The 23664-nt window shown below is 27.8% G+C and overlaps 1 protein-coding gene across 3 annotated transcripts in view; it reads right to left on the bottom strand.

Annotated features, from left to right (window-relative positions):
* Positions 1–2342: 2342 nt before the first annotated feature.
* moody (G-protein coupled receptor moody) overlaps positions 2343–23664 on the bottom strand; it is a 170181-nt gene continuing 148859 nt past the window's right edge. For 2 of the 3 annotated variants that reach the window (XM_075377937.1, XM_075377938.1), the window contains 2 exons: positions 21672–21836; positions 2343–6143 (listed from right to left, as the gene is read on the bottom strand). In XM_075377937.1, coding sequence (XP_075234052.1) covers positions 6031–6143; positions 21672–21836 — 278 coding nt within the window. In that variant the 3' untranslated portion in view covers positions 2343–6030. Of the gene's footprint in view, positions 6144–13093; positions 13182–21671; positions 21837–23664 lie in introns of all 3 variants that reach the window. The other variant, XM_075377939.1, reaches the window with a different exon arrangement.

Below are 23664 nucleotides of genomic sequence, written 5' to 3'. Positions count from 1 at the left end.
ACATTTATTATGTGTGTGATAGTTCATTATAAAATCACATAAGAAAAACATTAAATATTTAATTAAAAAAGCTTGTAAAATGTTCTTTGACAGTAAAATTGGTGATAAGGATAAGACATAGGCTCCTCATATAGTATGTTGTAACTGTGTGATCAACTTAAGAGGGTAGCTAAAAGGTACATGAAAGCATTGCCATCTGTATTCAAACCAGTACCTCAATCTGAACCAATTCCATTTCCCAAGATTCCCTGAAAACTTGTTTCATGAAGGAGTGGATATTATAGAAGACAATCATGATTTAGACTTACAATCCAGTGTGCCACGTCTTATATCACAAAGCGACTTTGTAAGAGATTTAAACGTATCAAAAATAAAGCTGAACTTTTAGGTTCAAGATTGCACAGTTGAAATTTACTTAAAAAATAAAATTTTGGGCTGTCAGTACAGATAGATAGATTTTTTCTTATCACTGTGCTGAAGAAAATTACTTGGTAAATTCATGAACCTGAGCAGTGGCACCTTTTCATTGATCCTTTCAAAAGCTTAAAAGCAGTTCTGCTTCACATAGTAATTATTAAATTTCTATACCAATCTGCTATGGAAGACATATATGATGTTATGAAAACTGTTTTTGAAAAAGTTAATTATAAAAAGCTTAGTTGAAATGTGTGGAGATTTGAAAGTAATTTCTCTTTTATTAGGCATGCAGTTAGGATACACAAAATACTTTTGTTTAATTTGTGAAGAGGACAAGGGAGCTTGGGATCAGTATTATCTAATAAAAAAACAGTGAGGACTTAACTGATGTAAAAAAAAATATTTTTACCAGAAAAAATAATTTTACCGCCTCCATATGCAACTGGGATTAATAAAATGTTTTGAAGGACAGTCAAGGTTTCTTGTACGTAAGGTAGAAATTCCCAAAAGTAAGTTAAGCAAAAATTAAAGAAGAGATTTTTGTTGGCCTACAAATAAGGGAGATGAAATGTTGAGTGATGTAGAACTCGCTGCTGAGACAGTATTTAAAACATTTGCAAAAATTTTCTGGGTGTCTATAAACCACAAAATTATCAGGATATTTAGATAAAATGGAAACTGTGTCATGAGAAGTAAATCATCTAATAGTTGGTTCAGATCTAACGGTAGAAATCCATAAATCTCTATCTCTGAGGAGGAAATACAATATCAACAGAGTCCCTTAGGAGCAATGGATTTTCGGAGGACTGTACCATGAAACAGGGGAATGTTTCACATTCACAGTAGCTAAATGTTCCGCAGATATGTTAATGCTAATTATAGAAAACACATGCATCAAGTTCAATAATAATTTCTGATCAGTGGGTGGCATATAATGTTGTATGTAATTTGAACAGGAATTATGTGCACAACATTGTAAACCATTTGCAGAATTTCATTGATCCACTGTCAGGGGCGCATACTTAAAAAATAGAACAACTATGGGGGGCAGCCAAAAATGAAATGCATCATAAATAAGCCACAACAAGAGAATTTCTAGACAGCTTCCTTATGACAGAAAAACGTGAAAACAGATGATCACAACGTGTTATGGAAGATATTCCCGCTTTCTTTAATTCTGGAAGTAATTCTTTTCTACTTTTACAGTAATCCTGGGAGATATTCCCACTTACTTTTTCAAATATTTTATTTTCAGCTTTCATTAATCTGTATGTAATCGTTTCAATTTGCATATTATTTATTAACTTATTTTAAATGTAAATGTAAGAAGTAAGAATTTTTTAAATATTTTTCTGATTTTAATTTTCTGCCAGAAATATGCACAAAGTAATGGGGAGGAAAATGGAGGACAACCAATCAATGATAGTGATATCTTTTTTGTAGCTTGGTTACCTTTGTAAAATAAAAGTTAAAAAAAGGAACATATTCTACCAAGTTTATATATAGCCTACTGTTTGAATTAAGGAAATGTACGTGGGCGGGAGATAATATTTTTCTTTTCTTGCTTGCACAATTTGATGAAGTACATTACATTTTTTAATTTATTTAATATAAAAATGAATTCATTAACATGGTTCTGCTGTTCATAAGCTTTTGATATGTTTCTGTCCATGAAAAATTCTCAAATTTTTATACAAATTACACAAAATTTATTAAATACTAAGTTAATGAAGTGTCACATCATAATGGTTTTAGATATTAATGTGAGTTTCTTCAGCAACTCAGACCTATGTTTAAAAAACTAAATTTATTTGGGAATTCATTATCTATATCTACCATTAAAATTTTTAATGTTTTTCTGAAGTTGGACTAATGGCTTGGTATAAAACATTATACACAATAATGAATGTTATAATAAAAAAAAATTTAAATACTTTCAAATTTTTATTTTAAGAATAAATTAATATTGTTTTTGTATAAATTGATACAATAAATAAATATTTATGGATATGGATATAATTACAATTTTTTTTTTTACATTATGTATTGTACAATATTTAATATAATTATTTGATATAAATAAGGTAACAATAAATTTATGATACAATAACAACAAACAAAATAACAAACATTTTATACATAACAATGAAACATTTTTTGGTATTAGTTGTAAATTGATCACATGTTTTGTTTTAAATAAAACTGTATATTCATCACATAGACAGTCTTTGTTAAAAATGTTCATTTATTATTTTTATTAACTTACATATTTATAATTTTTCAATCTTATAATTTGTACTTATTCTAATTACATATAATTGATAAATACCTTACAACTAAAGATCATGCTTAAATATAGTATAAAAAAATTATCAAACAAGATATAAATAAATAAAAGGATCTGTACTGAATAACAAGATAAAAATTTGTATATCTACTCTTCTATTATTATCTTGTAAATACTTTACCTTTATACAAACTCTTTCAAAATTACGTGGACATTGTTCATCCTGAAGATCTTTTCAGAGATAATTATGCAACACTTTCTTCTGCGGAATTAGCAATGATACCTTTGATAACAATGCATGATTTAAATTTGTTAGGATCAACTGTGGTATTTAATAAAGTAATGCTTGAATTTTTTTTAATTATTGTTTTTGTCAAGTTTTGTACTTTTAGTTTAGCATGTAGTAAATGTCTTATTGTTCAAGTGTTGCAATCTTAGTTTTCATGTACTATATGCAAAATTTGCATATAGTTGATGAAAGTATTTCAACATATAGTTGCATATAGTATTTTCAAAGGTTGATGTTTTGTTGTGTAGTATATGTATTTTTGTTTATCTGTGGATGAATATGCGCCCAAATAAAAAGATATTTTGATTCAAAGAATGTATAAAGTATCTACATTGTAACAGGATCAGCCTTTACAAATCACCTTAAAATGCAGGGTAAACATACCTAGCCTTTAATTACAACATACAATTTAATGCATAACGTAAAATAAATATCTCAAGACATTTGTACAATATGAAATTTATAAACACATATTAATTTTATTAAACCAACACATTGAACAAAGAAAACTGATACAAATTATTATTTACTATATATTTAACAGATTTTGTAATTGTTTTAAACACCACTGCCTCTGTAATTTATTCCTTTGAAGACGATGCCGTGTAACAAGTTCTTTGAAAAGATTTTTCAGAAGGACAACTTCCATACAATTTTTTTAATCATTAATAATTTGCAGTACTTTTAAAAAGTGTTATATATTTTGCTATGCTGATCAATTATGTATGGATAATTTAGTTTCTTAATCAACAAGTGATTGATAGAAAAATAATACATTGTAATTGGATTTTCTTATGAATTCTGTAAGATGCATTTTGAAATTAACCAATTCTGGGCAGATTAGTTTCCTTGCTTTGTCTTTAAAATTCTGGGTGTATGTAGAACTAAATTACAATTTATTTCACTGGGTAACAATTATATTTGGTTTACAGTTGCTATAGAAGATAAGAGTAATGTGAAATAGGGCACAGGAATATTTTTTTCTAATTCAGAATGTTTAAATTAAGTAATCAGCATGGAAGATGTCTTAGATCTGAAACTACACATTTATTTCCAGTAACCCTAAGTTCTAAGGAGTAAGTTGAAGATAAGTTTGAGATAAAACCAAAAGAAGGATAATTTCTTTTAGATTTGGATGAATGGTTGAAGTGAAAGATGCTAGCTTCAAACAGTGAATGCTATTATTATTATTAATTTAATTAAATTCGAATAACTCTGGGATGAAATTCTCTATGATATATATATTTATTTTCTTTTACTGTACATTTTTTAAAAGTATTTTATATGATTATACAAATTATAAAATATTAAAATCCTATTTGATTCTTGTTACAGAGTTTTGCCTGCAGCCAATAATTTATATTTATTTGTTTGATTTTGGCTGATTGTAATTTATTAACATCAACTAATTGATGAAGGTAATTTTTTTTATTATATTGTACAATTGAACCAAAAGTTGCTGATAACCAAAAAATTGGTTATTGATTTTAATCAGAATGTATTATTCATGCTCCTTGTAGCATGTCTTAAAATTTTCTTAATAATAACATAATATTTAAAAAATCAGCAGGAATTTTTGGTTGAGAATTTTTTTTAACACAGCAAAACTGATGTAACATTATGACAATCTTTATTCCAAAGTTTTTTATTTGATAAATACTTTCCCTTTTTATTATTAATTGATAGATCTATGATTATTTTATTTTTAAATTATTGCTTGCTGGCCTCTATGGATTTTTGGTAATTTTTTTTTATAAGGGAACTGCAAAGTTATTGATCAGATAATTTTGGGAAATGTCGTTTTACAAAGTTGGAATTTTAGTAACATACATAGTTTTTTGTACAGTGACTTTTGAATCGTTTTATAATAGCCAATAGTAATTGTTACTATAACAAATATCTTTTAATGTTATGTTTTGTGTGAGCCGTATTTTTTAATCAAAGTGATATTTTTAAGAGAATTATTTGCATGGGTATGACATACATTTGTTTATTAATGTTGAACTTCAGAGTTGATTGCAGGAAATTATTTTTTATATATCATGATAGTTAACTTTCTAGATTAAAATACATTGAATTAGTGTTTAAAGCCATTTATAATGAAAATAGTGTACATGGGGAAAATCTAATTAAAGTTTTAGCCCAAAAATTTGAATTCAATTGTAGATTTACATTTGCCACATGATACATTTTAGTATACAGAATGAATAATTTAAACATAAATTTTATAAAGAAAGTGTATTAAAACTATTTTTTATATACACCATCAAGCATTTTAGGAGGACTTATAATATACTCCAAGTCAGGGATTAATTGCTCATTATATATTCAATTAAATAACTATCAAAATCTATTTAGGAATTTTTTTAAAATTTTGAAATCATTTCTATCTACTGCTTTAGTGATTTTTATGAGTTGTACAATAAACAAAATCAAAATCTTTATATAAATTGTATGAAGTGATTTCAATAAAAAATTAATACCTTCTACTCTTCAGTCTTAGAACAAGTCAAGTAACACACTGCTTCAAATTGAGTAATTATTTGGGGCCTTTTTCTTCAAGATCAGAGAAAATATATATTTAAATAGCAATATTTAATGAACACGCATATTCACAAAAACTTACAAATGCTGAAATTTTGAATGTGGTATAATACTGTACTCCAACCTTTCAGTGATTACCTGTAAGAGACTAAAGCATAACTTGACAGTGAGAATAAACAATGAGATAAAACTAACTGCTTTAGTTAATCCAACATTAAGGGCTACCAACCATAAAATGAAAACACAAACTATGCATCCCTGCATTCTAAGGCATGAACATAATTAAGCCAACTTATTACTCATTCAAATAGAAATGATATCTAAATTTATTTTTGAATAATAAAGTAACCACACATGTACAGTCAGCATTGTTAAATATTATGTCAATAAACAGGATTTTAGAATAACAGTTTTCAAACAATAATTTTTTGGGTTTTATTTCTGTTATCATTTGATGTAATCACTGGTGCTGTTATCTCTATCAACTTTGTTATCATATGTATCCATCAAACACTTCTGGCATATCTTGCGTTGATGGAGATCTTATTGGCGATAGAGCAATCGATACTTGTGACACCATTGTTTTACTTTCATCCCTGATTTTATCTGAAAATAAATATTATAAAAATATTAATACAAAGCATTTAATAATAAATTAAATTGAACTACTTTAAAATCTAATTTTCTAATTGAAAAGATGTGTAATCTTTGTTTTTTTAGTATTATATGTACCCAGATATGTTGAGATATTTTCTTATTTATTTCTTCATTTACATTTTAAAAAAAAAAGGATTAATTATTGTTGTTCAGAATACTTTTAGAATAATTTTAATACTTTTATAATAATAAAATACTTTTATAATTTTAATAATACTTTTGTTCAGAATAATTTTTCCATGAATGTTCAAATTATAATTGAAATTCAACTCAGAATTAAGTAATTATATTGCATTTTTTATGAAAATGCACATTGTGATTCCTTTTTTATAAAACTAATACAGAAAATATGAAGTTATAGCTTTAAACATGAAACTTGTGTACATGCAATCACATGCACATTTGTGCTTTAAAATTTTTTATAATTGAGTTTTTTATCAAATAAATTTATTTGAGTTAGGATTGAGTTAGAGTTTTATCTGTAAAATACAATTGTGCTTTGCAATTAGATTTCGTAGTATGAATAGTTCTTAATTTAAAAAAAAATTTCAAATTGGTACACAAGATCGCAGTGTTTTGTATTTTACTGTTGGGTTAATTGTTGAATGTGTAATCGAATTTGTTACTTGAATAAATTAATTCATAAAATTATATATAGCCTTCTACTTCCTGAATTTTTAAAAAGATAAATTTTTGGAGATGTTAATTAGTTTTTTCTGTGTTTCTGGTCCATGTATTTCTTGAAGGTTCATTATTATTAGAATCTCTGAATAGTTATTTACTTACATGAAGCTTGCAAATTAGTTTGTCAGTATATTATTATGAAGTTAATATATATGAATTTTATTTTATTCAATTCATTTATTTGTATATTACTAGATAAGTATAGATATTTTTGAAATTTGAATTTAGACTCTTCTGACACCCAGTGTTACATTCCAGTTTGTTTTTGGGTTTCCTCCTTTTTATGAAATTGTTTTTTTTTAGAAAATTAATAATGACAAAGTATTCTACATTGCACTTTGGATTTAATACTTGCATATTAAAATTTAGCTCTTTTTATGTACGAGTAGGAAATGTAGGTTTTGTTAATGTGGTTTATCTGTGATTTTTGTTTATAAAATGATTGATTAATGCTGACTGACTGTGCACTGTGTGTTGTTTTTGAGTATATTTTATTCTTGTTAGAAGCTACTTCCTGCTTGCCCAATTTAGAACTAGTGCTGTTGAAGCATTTTGGTTTATTACTATTACCTTTTTTTATTACCTTTTATGGGACTGTTTGGGCCTTGCGTTCCTCTCAGTACTTTTTCATACGTTTCGATTTTTGTGCCCTTTCTAGTATTGAATATGTTCATGTTGTGAGTTTTTTCTTGTGAGTGCGAGGCGAGTGTTTTTGTTCTTGATTTTCTTATTTAATTTTATCTTATCTGTGATGTCTTCTGGTGTAAGGCCGATTTCCTTCAGATCTTCTCTTATTTTTCTGATTCAGCTGCTTCCTGTTCTGGTGTTTTTGGAGTCGAAATTGTACTGTACTAAGCTCTTTCAGAAGTCTTGAACCTTGCATCCTCATCAAATGTCCAAATAATCCTAGTCTCCTCTTACACAAGGTACCAGTGATGGGTTCTAACTCTTTGTACACGACTTTGTTGGCCACCACTGCCCATCTTTCTACTACTTTTTTATTGATGTAAATTCTTTCAGTTCTCTGGAGTCTGTCTGTCTTTGATTGTTCATTCAGATGGAAGAGTGTTTCTACAGCATAAGTGGCGTCTGGTTTTATAACTGTGATGTATCTTTTTTTGTGTTTATTGATAAGCACTTTTTATTGTAAGCGTACCAGGTTAATTTTTGAGCTTTAGTTACTTTGTTATTATTTGGTTATTATTTTAATTTTATTATCGTTTATGTTTACTTCTTTTTATTATGTTGGTTTTTGGGGCATAATCTCTGTCTTTTTGAATAATATTTTGAGGCCAATCTTATTTGCAATGTTTTGAAGTTCTAATATCTGATCTAGCTCCATCGGTCATTTGCTAGCAGTGCCAAATTGTCGATGAAATCAAGGCAGTGTGTTTTGATCTTTCAGCTTATTCTTCTTTTGGGGGCATTTTTGTTTATATATATATATATATATATATATATATATATATATGCATTTATATTTTTTCCCCCTGAATTGTTTTGTATATTAATGTGAAATATTTTTGTTTAGAGTGTTATATTTATCTTACATATTAGTGTTTGGCATGTTAATATCATTTATTGCAAAAATTCTTTTATGTGTGTCATGTTGAGGGTGTATTTATTAATTTATGAATCATTATTAACGAAAAGTTTATGGCTGCTTGGTAATTTGAGGTATTTATGAATTAATGTTTTGTTACTTTTACTTTCCAAACTCTTTTTAAAGTACTTCTTTTATTATATCTTCCGCTTTCAGTGAGGAGTATTTTTTCTGATTTGAAGTATTTGGTTATCTTTGAATTTATCTTACAAGTACTATTTTATTTCTTATTTATTTGTCCATTTAATTTCTTACTTCATTTATAGACCACTGCCTCTAACAAATCTGGCATATGCTATGTTTTTCAATAAAGCTCAAAACAAAATAAGGATATTATGAATAATATGCAGTTTGGATGTTGCAAACCAAGATTTTTAATAAAATAGCTGTAAGCTGTATTCACAGAATACCATTGTATTCTGTGAATTTCGGTTAACATAATTCAGTTACTGATAATTGATTTATGCCTTTTATTCGTGTAATTTGGTAAAAGTTTCTTGTTTTATTATTGTTTTTCCTCTTTTTACGTTTCTGTTTCATCTTAACATATTTTCTTCATTAATGCTCAAATATTTCCTTTGCATGTTTATTTCTTCATTTGCTTAATTTCCCTCTCATAATCGATATTTCCCCTAACTTCCTTTAATAATCTATTTTTAATCTTTCGATGGTTAATTTTTATGACCCTTGTTTTTGTTTGTGCTAATTTTTCTTACAAAATTTAATCTTCATTGTAATTTTCCATCCCCCTCATTTGCACTGCATTTGAGTACGTACTGTTAGGATAACAGTTATGTTAATATCAATGTTATGTTGTATTTGCATTTTGTACCAAGAAGGAAAGTAATAGTACAAATATTGTCACATGGCTCTGTTTTTGTGTTGTTTAAATTCTAAACCTAATCTTGAGTGTTTTTAATACAGTAGTTCAAGAGTGTAGTAACTGGAATATATTAATTTTACTGGTGCTTTTTTAATGGAAAATAATGTGGTAGGTGATAGCTGTGAAGAATTTTAAGCATTTGATTTGCTGGAATAGTTGTTTAAAAATTTGTATGTCAAGATTCTTATCATAAACATAAAAATAAATCATAACAATGCTTATAAACCTTCACCATTCATTTACATGCTTTATACATATATAAAATATTTTCTTTATCAACAAAGAGTAAAAAAAAAACAGCAATAGAGAAATAGTTATACAAAGGAAATTATTACCATAATCCTTTTTACTGTAATGCATAGAATAGATAACTTTATAAAGCAGAATTCCATCCACCTTTTAAATAAATTTTCTCTCTTACATACATTATTCCATCACCAAGAAATTCAGCTTAAATTGTAGGAAATGCAGATTTAAAAACTTACACAAATTGCATTATATAAAATAAAAATAAGTGCTTGCTTTTTTACAGTTTATTTTAAATAAAGTTCTATGAAAATAAATTAAAAATAATAAAGTAATTAATAAATAATATAAAACAATTGAAGAACTGGGTATGACATTTTACTATAAAATGTAACACATATATCAAAGTTCTATGAAATCTGTTTGAAAAATGAATTTGTCTGCATTCATATGTTCAAAGAAAAATATAAATTAAGAGCTATATTAAAAAGTAGGAAGGCAATAAAGGGAAATAAAAAAATTTACATAGTTTGTGAATCCCGGTGTAACTGTGTAATGTTTAATTACATCAGTGACAAAAGAACTTAATGAAAGCTCCAAAAGAATCTTCTGGAATCATATTATAAAATTTGTTTTGTAAAACTTTGCTTAGTACTGCATTTCATCACACCTACAAAGAATTGTATTCTAATTTAACAATAAGATTTTCCCTGTATGGAAAATTTATTCTAAAATATTATGACTAAATATTTTCATAGAAAATATTCATATTGTGGTTATTTTTGTATTTGTAAGATTTTTTTATTTTAAGATGGGTAAAAAAATACTTTATTAAATTATTAATATACATAATTTAGGTCATAATCAGGAATTGTAGATGTGCTATTAGGAAAATGAAACTGCTTCAGTATTTTTTCTTGGAAGGGTTAAAAGAAACCATGGAAAAATTTGAGCAATATAAGTATAAAATTAATGAATTAAAAGAGAGAGATGATTATAGTCCATATTGGTACATAAAATAATAATGATACAATTTTGCAAATATAATAAATAAATAAAATAGATACAGAATAAAATAACATTTTTGAACACTAATTGTTAAATTTTTGGGTATGTATTTAATTAAACATTAAAACATGTATGCAGCAAAGACAGGATTTTGTAATTAGTACTGTCTAGAATGTCATCAACAAAATATTATTTGTATAAAAGGATAGATTGTTAGGTGATTAATATATAATAAAACTGGGGTTCTAACTTGAAGGCCAATGTTATTCCATACTACAAAAAAAAATTGGGTGGGGCTATGTCAGGACGCATGGCCGTTGGTTAAACATGAAACGTTACAGACCTTGGATAAAGTTCCTCCCAGCTACAGACTGACCAACTTAAAAGTAGAGTTAAATGGGAGAGCCACCATCATATTTTTTAAACAAAACTGAAAGTCTCCAATGTAAAATTTTAGTTCCTGCATTTGGCCAACTCTACAGATAAATTGATTGGTCTGTATGTCATCAAGTCACTTTTAGTGTATTGGATTGAAATAAAAACAAGACATTGACTGCGTACTAAATTTAGTTTTAGTATAAAACAGACACTAAATGGTGTACATGATATTTATTTTGATTAATATTCAATAACAGTTTTGTTCATTGGTCTGTGAAATGAAAAGTAAGAGACATAAGATATAATAAGCAGTGATAGAGGTGTTATAAAATTACACTACATTTACATCTTCGAGACTAATAGTTAGGTAGTTATTAAGGCAGGACAATATAGATCTTTTTGTTACACTACAAATTTCTGTTCTGGTGCCTGTATGTTTCGGTGTGATTTTAAAGGCGTTTCACTTCATGTCAAATTGTATTTTTGTATTGTTAAATAAAAATTTTTGGTTTGGTAAAAGTATACCACAGTAAATAACATATGAAAGGGAATGGATTGATACAAAGATACTGAGTCCAAAGTTGTTTAAGATCTGTTACATTATTTATGAATAGCTTTATGGAAAGAGGTTTTGTAATAGTAATTTAAAGGTGAGTTTAAGTAAAGAGAAAAGTTCCTTTTTATATTCCAAGCCTTGAGAAATATTCAAAAGTCTTAATTCAGTTGCAACTAAAATTATAAATATTTTATCATAAAGTGTAATTAATAAAATGTTGCAATCAGTTATGTAATGAAATTACATTGGAGGTGGAGTAATTTGTAACCATAATAACATAATTATAAGTTTTAATTAACCATTTCCTTTCTTTATCATTTAATCATATTCAGTTATCAGATGGCATGACAAATTGTAGAATGAAGTCAGTATTGTCATGAAGCAGCATATTTCTTTTTCCTTAGTGCTGGTTCTGAATCTCATAATGTAACTTTATATTTATTATCAATAGACTACTATGCATATTATTGTGTCATGAGGAATTATTTCAATTACATTGGTGAAATTCTCAGTCTATCCTAAACATAACATACATTACCTCTTAATCCGTAGTGGTGTGTTAGAAAAGTTTTCAATTTGTGTCAGCATAAAAAAAATTAATTTTTTCTTGAGTATTTAATACGTTACATTCATATCTGATTTTTTAGCCGTATGACCCCTGTCATTTCTTTACTTATGATACAACTCAAAATCTCAGTACTGCTGCTACTTGCTTTTTCATGATGACTAATCAGCTACTAGGCATTCAGTAGGTATACTTTTGTAGCCCTTTAACTTTCTAACCTTCTTATATGTTTATTCCTTTACTCTTTCTAAATTGTTTCCATATCCGATAATGAATTTTACTCTGTCTTATGTTTTTTTTATATTAAGACAGTAAATTTAAAATTACAAATATTACTCAGCAAGCAGCTCTAATATTATAATAATAATTACAAACTCCAAAACAAAGCAGAGTCGTAATGTTACAAAACGACTTTGAGACTTTCAATAGATGAGACACTATAGTCATCTCATGAAAGACTACTGCATATGTATAGGTAAAACAATCCAACTTGCATTAGAGCAGTTTAGTAGTCATTTTTTGGTGGGCATGTCTTGTCTATTTTTCTAGTTTTTTTGTTTTTTTTTTTTTAATATTTTAATTATTTATCTGATGTAAATGATTAATAATACTGAGAAAATTCATTCTCCTATAAAATTGTAAAAATAATGAAATCATTAATTGAAATATTTGAAAATTCAGTGAACTTTAGATATCTCCATTATCAATAGAAGATAGATTTAGAAAATGGCTCTATGAGTAAAAAATAAAAAATAAAATAATATATAGTATTTTAAAAATAATTTTTAATATGGAGTTTTTTTTTGTGTTAATTTAGTTGATTATGCTTTATTCTGTTTTATTTATAGTTGGAAATAACCTCAAAATCTATTGTTATTTTAGAATACGTAATTAAAGAATTTCTCTCTGATTGCTTTATTTACTGACTCCATTGTATTTATTTCATTTGCATTTCTGAAACTTTTTCACAACTCACCTTATTAAAAATATCCTTTTTTATATAGGTTTGAGATCATGTCAAACATCATTGATCCTGTCATTTGTTCTTACTGCATAAATTTCTCCTAAACATGATGAGAAATAGTAAATAAATTGTATTAAATAAAAGAAAGTTAATATATTTTTTTATTATATTATTGTTACTTTGGCGCATTAATAAAAAAAACAAAGCTTCCCAAGCAATAGAAATTATGAGTACTTTTATTAATGAAATGAATATAGTTTTGATAAATATTGTTTCACTTTTTCAGTTTTAGCAATTCTTTTTTTTATTGAAGAACATTTCTTATACTGTTCAATCAAAATTAGCTCAAACTAAGTTATGATCTACTTGAAGTTAAGATATTAACTAATATTAGTGGGTTAGATTTTTTGTTACAGTTGAATATCACAAAAAGAGAGAATGATATAGAAAATATTGTTGTACATTTTAGAATATTATTATAAATATTTTACAGTAGTTTAATTTCATACATGCATTTATGTATTAATGCAGAAATGTTATATGCTCATGCAATTATGCAGTAGGTGCAAGTAATATGTGAGAACACTGTTGCCCATACGTATAGTGCTAAAGTTTATTCTATGATTTAATTATCATGCAGTAATATGCATACATTAGTTAAATTAAATAAATATTATTACTTGTGATAATCTTTTTAAATTAATATAAGTAAATATTTCTTAATTACTGTTTTATATATATATATATATAACTACAACTGAATGAAGGCGATGAGTGTAACAGAACTGAGTTTAGTGATAAAATTAATAAACACATTTTCCGGAAACTTACAGATAAGACTAGAACTGGGAGGCAGTGGACTGATGAACAAAAAGAAGTTAAACAAGACGAAATGGAAATTGTACTGGGAAAACAGACGGAAGACATCTGTTGTGCAAATAGTTCAACGTGGTCCAAAGAGACCATAACGAAAAAAAAAATATATATGTATTAATTTCATTTTTATTAGTAAATAAAAAAAATAATATTGGATAATAATTTCTTTATCAGGTACTTTGCAGTGTGTGGGTGCCCCTTTTAACTATTATTTTTTTCATTTTATAATAAACTGTATAAGAAAACTTGAATCTTTGTTTAATAAGGTAAGCAAATTGTTTCAGTTTACAGGTTCTTAGCAGTTTATTTCCTTTCTGCTGTGATGGGTGAGGTGCCCAATCCACTTAATATGTGGTGCAAATCAATGTAAAAAAAATATGTGATTTTTACAGTGTACTTCTAACCTAATGTGCTACGCACTAAAATATTGAAGTAACTGTGATTTTGTGATAGTCTTTTATAATTATTGCTGCTACATATACCTCGTTTCAGTAATAGACTAATTAAAATCCATAAAGGAATCAGGGGTAGACTGAAAAGAACTGTAAAAGAAATATTGATGAATCACCATTGTCTGAGTTTGTTATTGCAAATAAGAACAAATCTGTGAAATTGCCATCTAGCTCTCCAAAAAAATTTAAAAAGGGACTACAATAAATATTCTTTGGAATATAATGATATTTATGAACTCTTGATTAATTTCAAAGTAATATTTTATTTTTTTATACAGCTTTAAATGATTTTTAGAAATTTAACTTCACAGAGGGTAGACTTGTATTTTTGTATTCATAAAACATTATATATACTGTACAATAAATTAAAAAAAAAGGTATTACATAAAATTATAATTGGACATTTTGTTTAATTAGTTTGAATTTTCAAAATATCATAATCTTTCCTGATGCTGTTAGTTTTGAGTAAAATTCAAAGGTTTCAAGATTGTATGTAAGTTTCTTCTTTATGCACAAATTATGAAAATGTAAATTAAATTTTTAGATAAAATTGAAATGATAAAAATTATAAAAATAATAAATAAAACAACTACACAAATGTAACAGTATTTTGAAATCATTTGAAGTGACCCAAGGGTGGTTGCCAGACTAATTAAAAAAAAATTGAACTTACCCACTTGTTTCCTACATGTCTGAGGACCTTTTAACTATTTTTTTAAATTTTTTATTTAAGCAGTTTTATGCTGACCATTTTTGTTACGGTGTGCACACCTATTTTTGTGATTGTAAGTGTTTACAGAAAAAAATCATAACTAAAAAACTATTGGTCCTAGAAGGATGAATAAAAAGCAATTTATTCATATTTTCTCAAGGTAAAAGATTGATCCAGGGGTGTATTTACCTATCTCTCATCTTTTTATGAGAAAATTACTAATAAATTTGAACATTAAAACCAGTGAAATTTTACTTTTGGTAATTTTTTTCAAGAGGCAGGGATGGCATACAAATTTTGAATTATTATTTTATATTTAGGTATATGTTAGCAGTTTCACCATAACTAATATTAATGGTAATATACGTACCCCTAACTGTTTATGAATTTTTAAAAATTAACTTTTTTAAAAAATTCAAATTTTGGCTTCAAATAACTCTGATGGGGCTGGTAATAAAAATCTCAAATTTACTCAAATTGCAATGTTTTTGAAGATGTTATGGCAAATAAAAAAAGTTTCTTGTGTATTGTACTAGTAAAAAAGTTATAACCTCTTAAAAAACATTAAAAACTTGTTAAAAGCAATACCATCTTGATTCACTAAATAAGTGTTTCAAGGGGGTTTCTTGTATTCTTCGCACTTTAATATTTTTATACTTATTACTAAAGTTGAAATAGACTAATTGAACCATTTAACTACAGTGTTCATGTCATAACAGGCTCTTGAAGTTATTGCCAGTCATCAGGAAAATTACTGTTGCAACATGCTCGTTTATACTTGTTGCATAATTTAGTTTTGCAATTATAGACTGGTCAGTCTGACATTAGTCAGTGATCTGTTACATCTTTACCGATTGCCTCAAATTTCATCCTGCATTTGGAATTGTTTATTAAATAAATAAGTTTTACTTAATAATATTATATTTGCAAATTTTAAAATCAGTTAAATTTTTACATTATTTTCAAATAATTTCAAACATAAAACAACGGAAGAACAATGTTTCATAGGAATTTATGTGAATGAAGAGTCATAAAACAGTATGGTACAGTGCCAAAAGAACTCATTAAAATTTATGAATTTAGTGATGAAAATCAACTTATATTACAGCCATTCTAACATAGTTTACTTCAGATTCCAAGGACTAACCCACCGGGTTGGTCTAGTGGTTAACGCATCTTCCCAAATCAGCTGATTTGGAAGTCGAGAGTTACAGCGTTCAAGTCCTAGTAAAGCCAGTTGTTTTTACACGGATTTGAATAGTAGATCGTGGATACCGGTGTTCTTTGGTGGTTGGGTTTCAATTAACCACACATCTCAGGAATGGTCGAACTGAGAATGTACAAGACTACACTTCATTTACACACTCTTACCGGAGGCTAAACAGGAAAGAAAGAAGATTCCAAGGACTATGAAGAACATTCTGTGTTAAGTATTGTACCACATTCACTGAAGGAAAAAGACTATTGGTTGTGTGTAAGGTTATCAGTGGTGGATAGAGAAGTGGTAGATATTAGCCACAAAAGACGATGTGCAGGTTCATTCTTGCCATCCAGCTGGACCACTTATGTCATTTCAAAAGTTTCAACAAGATAAAGTGTGGGTACCAATCTGCAAAGTTCTGAGAAAGTTGACATCACTTGAACTAACTACAGTGACAGGTCATTCTCAATTTCAAGAGAATTATCAGATGTGTTGTCATTGTCACAGCTGTTGGTTAACCACACTAAATAATATACTTTCTTTGCTACAAAAACTGGCTATTTCATTGAAGAATAAGTAAAATTTTGCTACAATTTTTTTTTCTTCAGTAGTGTTTACAAAAATAAACCAATATAAAAATAAAAACGAATTCTTGAAAAAAGATGTAGTAGCATTTTTGAATCAAAATTGTATTAGGTTACTAGTATTGGTTAAGTTATCATCAAATTACGACCTATCATAAATAATTAAAAAAAAAAATTATTTTAAAAACATTGAAAATGTCAATTTCAACAACATAGGGGCTAAATATAAAAAATGTAAAGTGCAAAGAAGACAAGAAACCTTGGTCAGTTATATTTAGTGTATCAAAATGGTATCGCTTTTTAACAGGTTTTTCATGATTTTTGGGAGGTTATAACTTTTTTTATTAGTACAATACACAAGAGACTTTTTTATTTGCAATAAACATCTATAAAAACTATTATACTACTCATATTATAACAAGCTAAAAAATAGTTAATTTATTTTGTTACTGCTTGTCTATTTACAGTTTTTTTGTTGTTTTAAATTGGACTGTATTTTATGTATTTAACACTTTCATTACTCATTAAAGTTTGGATGTAAAGGATGATAAGAAATGAAGATGTGGTCTTGGAGTAGGTTTAATAGCTCAGCATCTCTTATTGCTATTTGTGATTGGTGCCTATAGGAGTATCTATTGAGAGGTAGTCCTTGTTACTTCTAATATTAAGCCTTGACTCCTTGCGACTGAGCGCCAATTACTTTATGATGCCAAGAAGGTAGGCGAACTTACCTCTGGGTACATAAAAAAACAGACAATCAAGGTTTCAATTTATGGCAGGTCAGGTACTGAATTGTCCAATGGCCATTACGCACATGGTAATCTTCCTGATGTGAGAAGTATGCACATAGTACTTCTCAGCGTATTACACAGTTTCTTTCAAGACATGTTACATTTTGAGACTGGCCAGATTTGGTTTGATTAATTCAGGCAGTGCCTGGATTGTAAGTGGTGTGCACCAGGTCTACCCCAGTTCATGAAGCTGAACATACTAAAGTAGCTAGAGAGCTTGGGAGGATCAATTCTGGTTTTGATTTGCAAGTTAATTGAAAAACCAAAAAGAAATGGAACATATTTTCTGGCTTCCTTAGATTCTTAGCCCTGTGGAGGATGATTGAGGGGTCTGATGCTGTTATAGATGTATAGGTAGAATAGCAACCCGGCAGGCTAAGGGCCCTGAATTGTCCAATGGCCATTACGCACATGGTAATCTTCCTGATGTGAGAAGTATGCACATAGTACTTCTCAGCGTATTACACAGTTTCTTTCAAGACATGTTACATTTTGAGACTGGCCAGATTTGGTTTGATTAATTCAGGCAGTGCCTGGATTGTAAGTGGTGTGCACCAGGTCTACCCCAGTTCATGAAGCTGAACATACTAAAGTAGCTAGAGAGCTTGGGAGGATCAATTCTGGTTTTGATTTGCAAGTTAATTGAAAAACCAAAAAGAAATGGAACATATTTTCTGGCTTCCTTAGATTCTTAGCCCTGTGGAGGATGATTGAGGGGTCTGATGCTGTTATAGATGTATAGGTAGAATAGCAACCCGGCAGGCTAAGGGCCCAGCTGTGTGCTTATTTCGCCAAGATGCATTTTGCCATCGAACCCTGGTTAGCTGAGATATTCGCTGTTAGGATGAGAATGGATGTGTGGAGAACTCTGTGCTGGAGCTGTGGTATGGGAGGGTATTTGCATTGACCTCGCTCCTGAAAGTAAATCAGAGCAGAGAGAGATAGGGTATGTTTTCATTTGAGGCATGTTAAATTTGTGAATCAGTTTCTTGATTCATAAATTGCTGTGAACAACACTTGTTTTGTTGGTATGAGGATAGTATTTTTGTGTTTAAAGATTCAGTCAAATAATGATCTGAGTGCATAGTCTAATTAAAATTAGATATAGTCAAAGTTTTTGTGTGAAACCTTTGGTATTAGAGGAAGGTACAATGGGGATCACGCTTCTGCGAATCAGTTAATTTACATCAGTTAATTTGATAGGTGAGAGTTGTAAATTATGTGGTTAAAGTTGCCTACTATCAATATACAAGGCATTTGCATCGGTGGCATCCTGACAGAGGCTGAACTGATGACTTTGTTGTGTTATCAAGTTTAGCGGGTCTTAAAGATGACCACTGGTAAAGAAATAGAAGGGGTAGTGTGGCGATTGGCATCATCACAAGGCAAGTAGCGGGGGATCAGATTTAATATTATTCGCATATTACATTTTCTCCAACTAAGATTATTGGAATTGTTTGAAAAAATAAAATATATTTTATTATTATTATTAAACGGTACCATGAAGACTTATGTAGGAGAATATCACAAATTCAATTTTTTTGTAAATGAAAAGTGCAATGTTCAACTTAGGATTGAACCCTTATGAAAGAGAGATAGAATAGTAAAGTCATTATTCCACTTTGCCACAGATTGGTGGCAGATTACGTTTATAATTTCTAGGTTTGATTAGTTTACAGTAATATTATATTAAAGAATTAACAGGTGGTGTTATAAAAAAATAGACTTTACTGGAGGTCATCTTATTTGTCTAATAGACCTGCGCCATTTTATTTTCATCTGTAAAAATTATTAAATTAATTTTAATCTTTTACTTTGATTAAGTGAGGTGTTTTTCATGGTATTTTACCACTTTACAGCGTTTAGGAGAATATACTTCCTGATACCAATTTACTTGAGGTAATGTTGTATGAATGTTAATAGTATGTGAAAAATGCCATAAGTGTTAAACATCTGAATCTTTCCAAATGAAAGAAAAAGACCGTGGAAGTCAGCATAGTGGTAGTTTTCAAATTTTTGGTATTTAGAATGAAAGGCTATTGTGTAATTATTTAAATTTTATCTGTCTTCTTTTCAAGAGTAATAAATCTTTATCAAAGTGTTTCTTAGCAACAAAATAAGTTTTAAGTATCTTTAAATATTTCTCACACATTTCTTCCCTTTTTTTATGACATGAGCACTTTTATAATCCAATACTGCTTCCTCAAATGAATTTTGACACATTCATCAATCAAAATATTTAAGTGTAAAAATAATAGAAAAAACAAGTGCATGCACTACATTATTACAAGAAAATAAATAAAAAAATTACATAGTATTAAAAAAATTACAAGGTTACTAGTATTTCAATATGTATTAATATTTTTTCTGTATAATTTTAATTTAATCAAGTATGGTCAGTTAATCTGACAAATTTTCAATAAGGTAGTATTATATAAACTAAGGAAAATTAATTATCTTTAATATGACAGTATATTTTGATTTATTCTCATAACATTAAATTTTCAAATTCTATTAAACCGAATTTGCTTGTTTTTATATCTATGCAGGATTTTACTACTGAAGCACTTGTTCACCATTGTTTTTCTGTTAAAATACTTAATATGATTTCATTAAAATGTTTGACCACAGATATTGTTCCTTAACATAGATTTTTTATAATTACAAATTTGATGATTTAAAAAAAAATTAAATTCTTTTTTATTATGGATAGTTCAATCATTAGCCACTAAAAAAATTTGAACAATACACTACAAACTGAATCCAATGTTCTAGCTCCTGTGATCTGTGAGCATTGTATCATTGAGTGTGGTTATGGCTGGATTTAATATATTGAACAGTGCATCCATTACTCTTTCAAAAAGTTTTACATTCTGTACTTGTACTTAATCCGATAGATTATGCATTTACTGCTATTAGTTTCTTTTTACTGTGTTTATTTAGTTTATTTGTACTTACTTAATAGAAGGTGTAATGTTTTGCGTAATTTTTCGGTTATTCCTTTAACATGAACTTTTTAATAAATGATTTGTTACCTATACATGGTTCAGTTAGTATTATGTTAAATGTTCTGTTTCTTCATATTTGCACACACTCAGCATATCTCAGTTGTTATTTCTTACTTAATTTTACATTTAGGTAGCATTTAAATAATTATTTTTAACACACCTGAACTATAATATGCATTAATCTTAGATTAAAATTATTATGAGCATAGATTTTAATTACTATGTATGCTTTATATATTTTTAATATGTCTATTTAAGAGACAAAGATAAAATTACATTTCATTAGATCTGGTTAGTATTATGTTTTCATTTTTGCCACTACAGCATTTTCAAAATGTTAATGTTTGCTGCATATTTTTACCATTTGCTGATCAAATTTGACCTTGCTTATAACACGTCTTATAGCATCCTCATCCTTTTCTTCATTAAATGTAATATTAAATAAAAATAAACAAAAACTGAACTAAAATAAAATATATTAAACCTTACTGTTAACTACTGTGCTTACTGTGTTTACTGTGCTAATATATTAACCTTACTGTTTAAACTAGATAAAAATATGAAATAATATTTTTTAGTGCTAAAAATTAACTTGTGAGTTAATTCAACTTGCTCTAATTATGCATTAAAACTAATTATTTGGTGCATTATTCATGTTGCTGGACTGGCAAGAGGCAAGACTTTTCTTCTTTGACACCAAGAGAATGGTGTCAAAGAAGAGATGCTCACCTTGCGTAATGAAGTGAGGTGACCTGCTGATTTTACTAGCCTTGTTAATTGTTAACAAAAGTGTCATTTCCCATTTGTATTTTCAACTTTATGAAGTTGAAAATACAAATGGGAAATGACACTTTTGTTAACAATTCATAATAATCAAAATTGTGTAGGCTCTGAACTCTCATTTAATATAAAATGATTTATTATAAATGAGTTTGCATTTAATTTATTTTTCTTTTGTTCACTTACCTCCATAACTTGATCCTGGTCCAGGTGTCATTGATAACAGCCTTGGTCGTTGGCACATCAAAACAGTTTTATATGCTTGTCGATATTGCTTATTCATTATCACATATATTATTGGATTCATACATGCTGATAAATACAGCAATAAATAAGCTATAACATTTATACCTGTAAAAAGTAAATTAATATTGAATGAATGCTGTTATAAATGTATGATCAATTCTTACTTTTGATTTAGTATTTATTTCATTATTTTATGTATTTACAATTTAATGTTTCTTAAAGTAAATAAATAAATTGCCTTATTCTCTAAATAGATGGGATGTGCTTCCTGTAGATCTTTTTTAAATTGTAATGTAGTTTAGAATTAATTTACCAATGTTATGTAGTTCCTTCATCAATGGTACTGGAGATGCGAGTATTGTGTATGATACTTAAATTACATTACATTAAATTAATTACAAACCTTTAAGGGTTTAATTGATTAGTATATTTGATTTCTGTAGTATTTGTTCATTTTAAGTATTTTTTCTAATTAGTGTATTTGTCAATTTTGTATGAACATATTTAAACATGAATGTTCTATGTGTTAAACTGCAACCTGTGGTTGTTATCTATGTATAGGTATACTGATTCTATTAGGTATATTAGTAAGGTTGATCATGCAAATGTGTGTTCTTTTATGTTTTTTATTTGTACAACCAATGTGATTGATCAATATAGTATTCAATACTATCACTGTTGTTTGATTTGTGTACTGATAAATTGTGAAGCTAATGTTCATATTTTGGGAAGCAAGACGTTTTTTTAATTTGTACTTTTTAAATAAGTATTTATTTTTTAAAATCTTTTCTGTGGTAAGTACATTTAAAAATGTACTTACCACAGATATAACTACATTCTTAAATTTAATTAATACTAATTTTTATACAACCTATTAAGAAACATTAAAATTGCTATCATGAAAAATTCAAAGTACAGTAATGCATAATTTGTTGTACTTCATGCAGATACAAATTGTTGTGTTATAGAAATGTTTATTTATAAAAAATCAATATCTAATGTTTGATTCGTATGTTGTCATTCATGAATCCATACACTTGTCACTAATTTTTCCTTGATGCTGTGACTAGTTGTGTCAGCCATTTTAGCACAACTGTCATTTATTTAGTATGTGTGATGTAAAAAACTGTTGCCAACCGACCTCAACAAAAATACAGTTGTTCTAAACACATATTCTAACTAGCATTTTTCATTAACTTTAGGGGTATTGTGACTTCCCGGCCACAGTGTATGTACAGCTTTTACTTTATGTTAGAAAATGGATGTACTCAAATGAAGGTCATATTATGAATAAATAGATGCTTTTTTTGAAAATGCAGATTGTATGTAGTCAATTTGTATTAAAAACTATGTTAATTAACCAATGTCTTTTTTTGCTTAGTTGGCAAGAACGAATGTACAGTCGCTGCCAAGTAATGGCAAATTTGGAATGGCGACGATTACTACCCAACGAATCATGCATCATGTTTATGCTACTAAAAGATGACTATTCATGGTGTGCTGCTGTTTCACAGAACAATTGTATAGCAGTGACATGCGGGCTGTTCATCAAAGCTCGCCGTTACGTGGTGGCTACATACAGTATATGTATCATAATGGATGTCATATATCATAAGTGATTATAACATTTTTATTTTTTTTATTTTGAAAGAAAACTGTTAAGCATGGGTAGAATATTGCTTTATATTTTATGACTATTAAGATTGGATGTAAAAATCTTAGGTTTTTTTTATATAAGCAAAAAATTTGAATCGTTTCATTTTTTTTTTTTTTTGTATGTTATGTAAAATTTTGTAGAAATCATCACAAATTGAGACCTCTTCTCCTCAAAATAATTTCATTTTGTTGTGTGATGAAATTTTGAGTGCATGCAATAAATAAAACTGTTGAAAAATTGATTTTTTATAATTGTTAATGTAATTTATTGGACATA

Source organism: Lycorma delicatula, chromosome 10 (genome assembly GCF_047948215.1).
Source record: "Lycorma delicatula isolate Av1 chromosome 10, ASM4794821v1, whole genome shotgun sequence".
NCBI lineage: Eukaryota > Metazoa > Arthropoda > Insecta > Hemiptera > Fulgoridae > Lycorma > Lycorma delicatula.
This window is presented reverse-complemented; position numbering and strand designations above follow the sequence as displayed.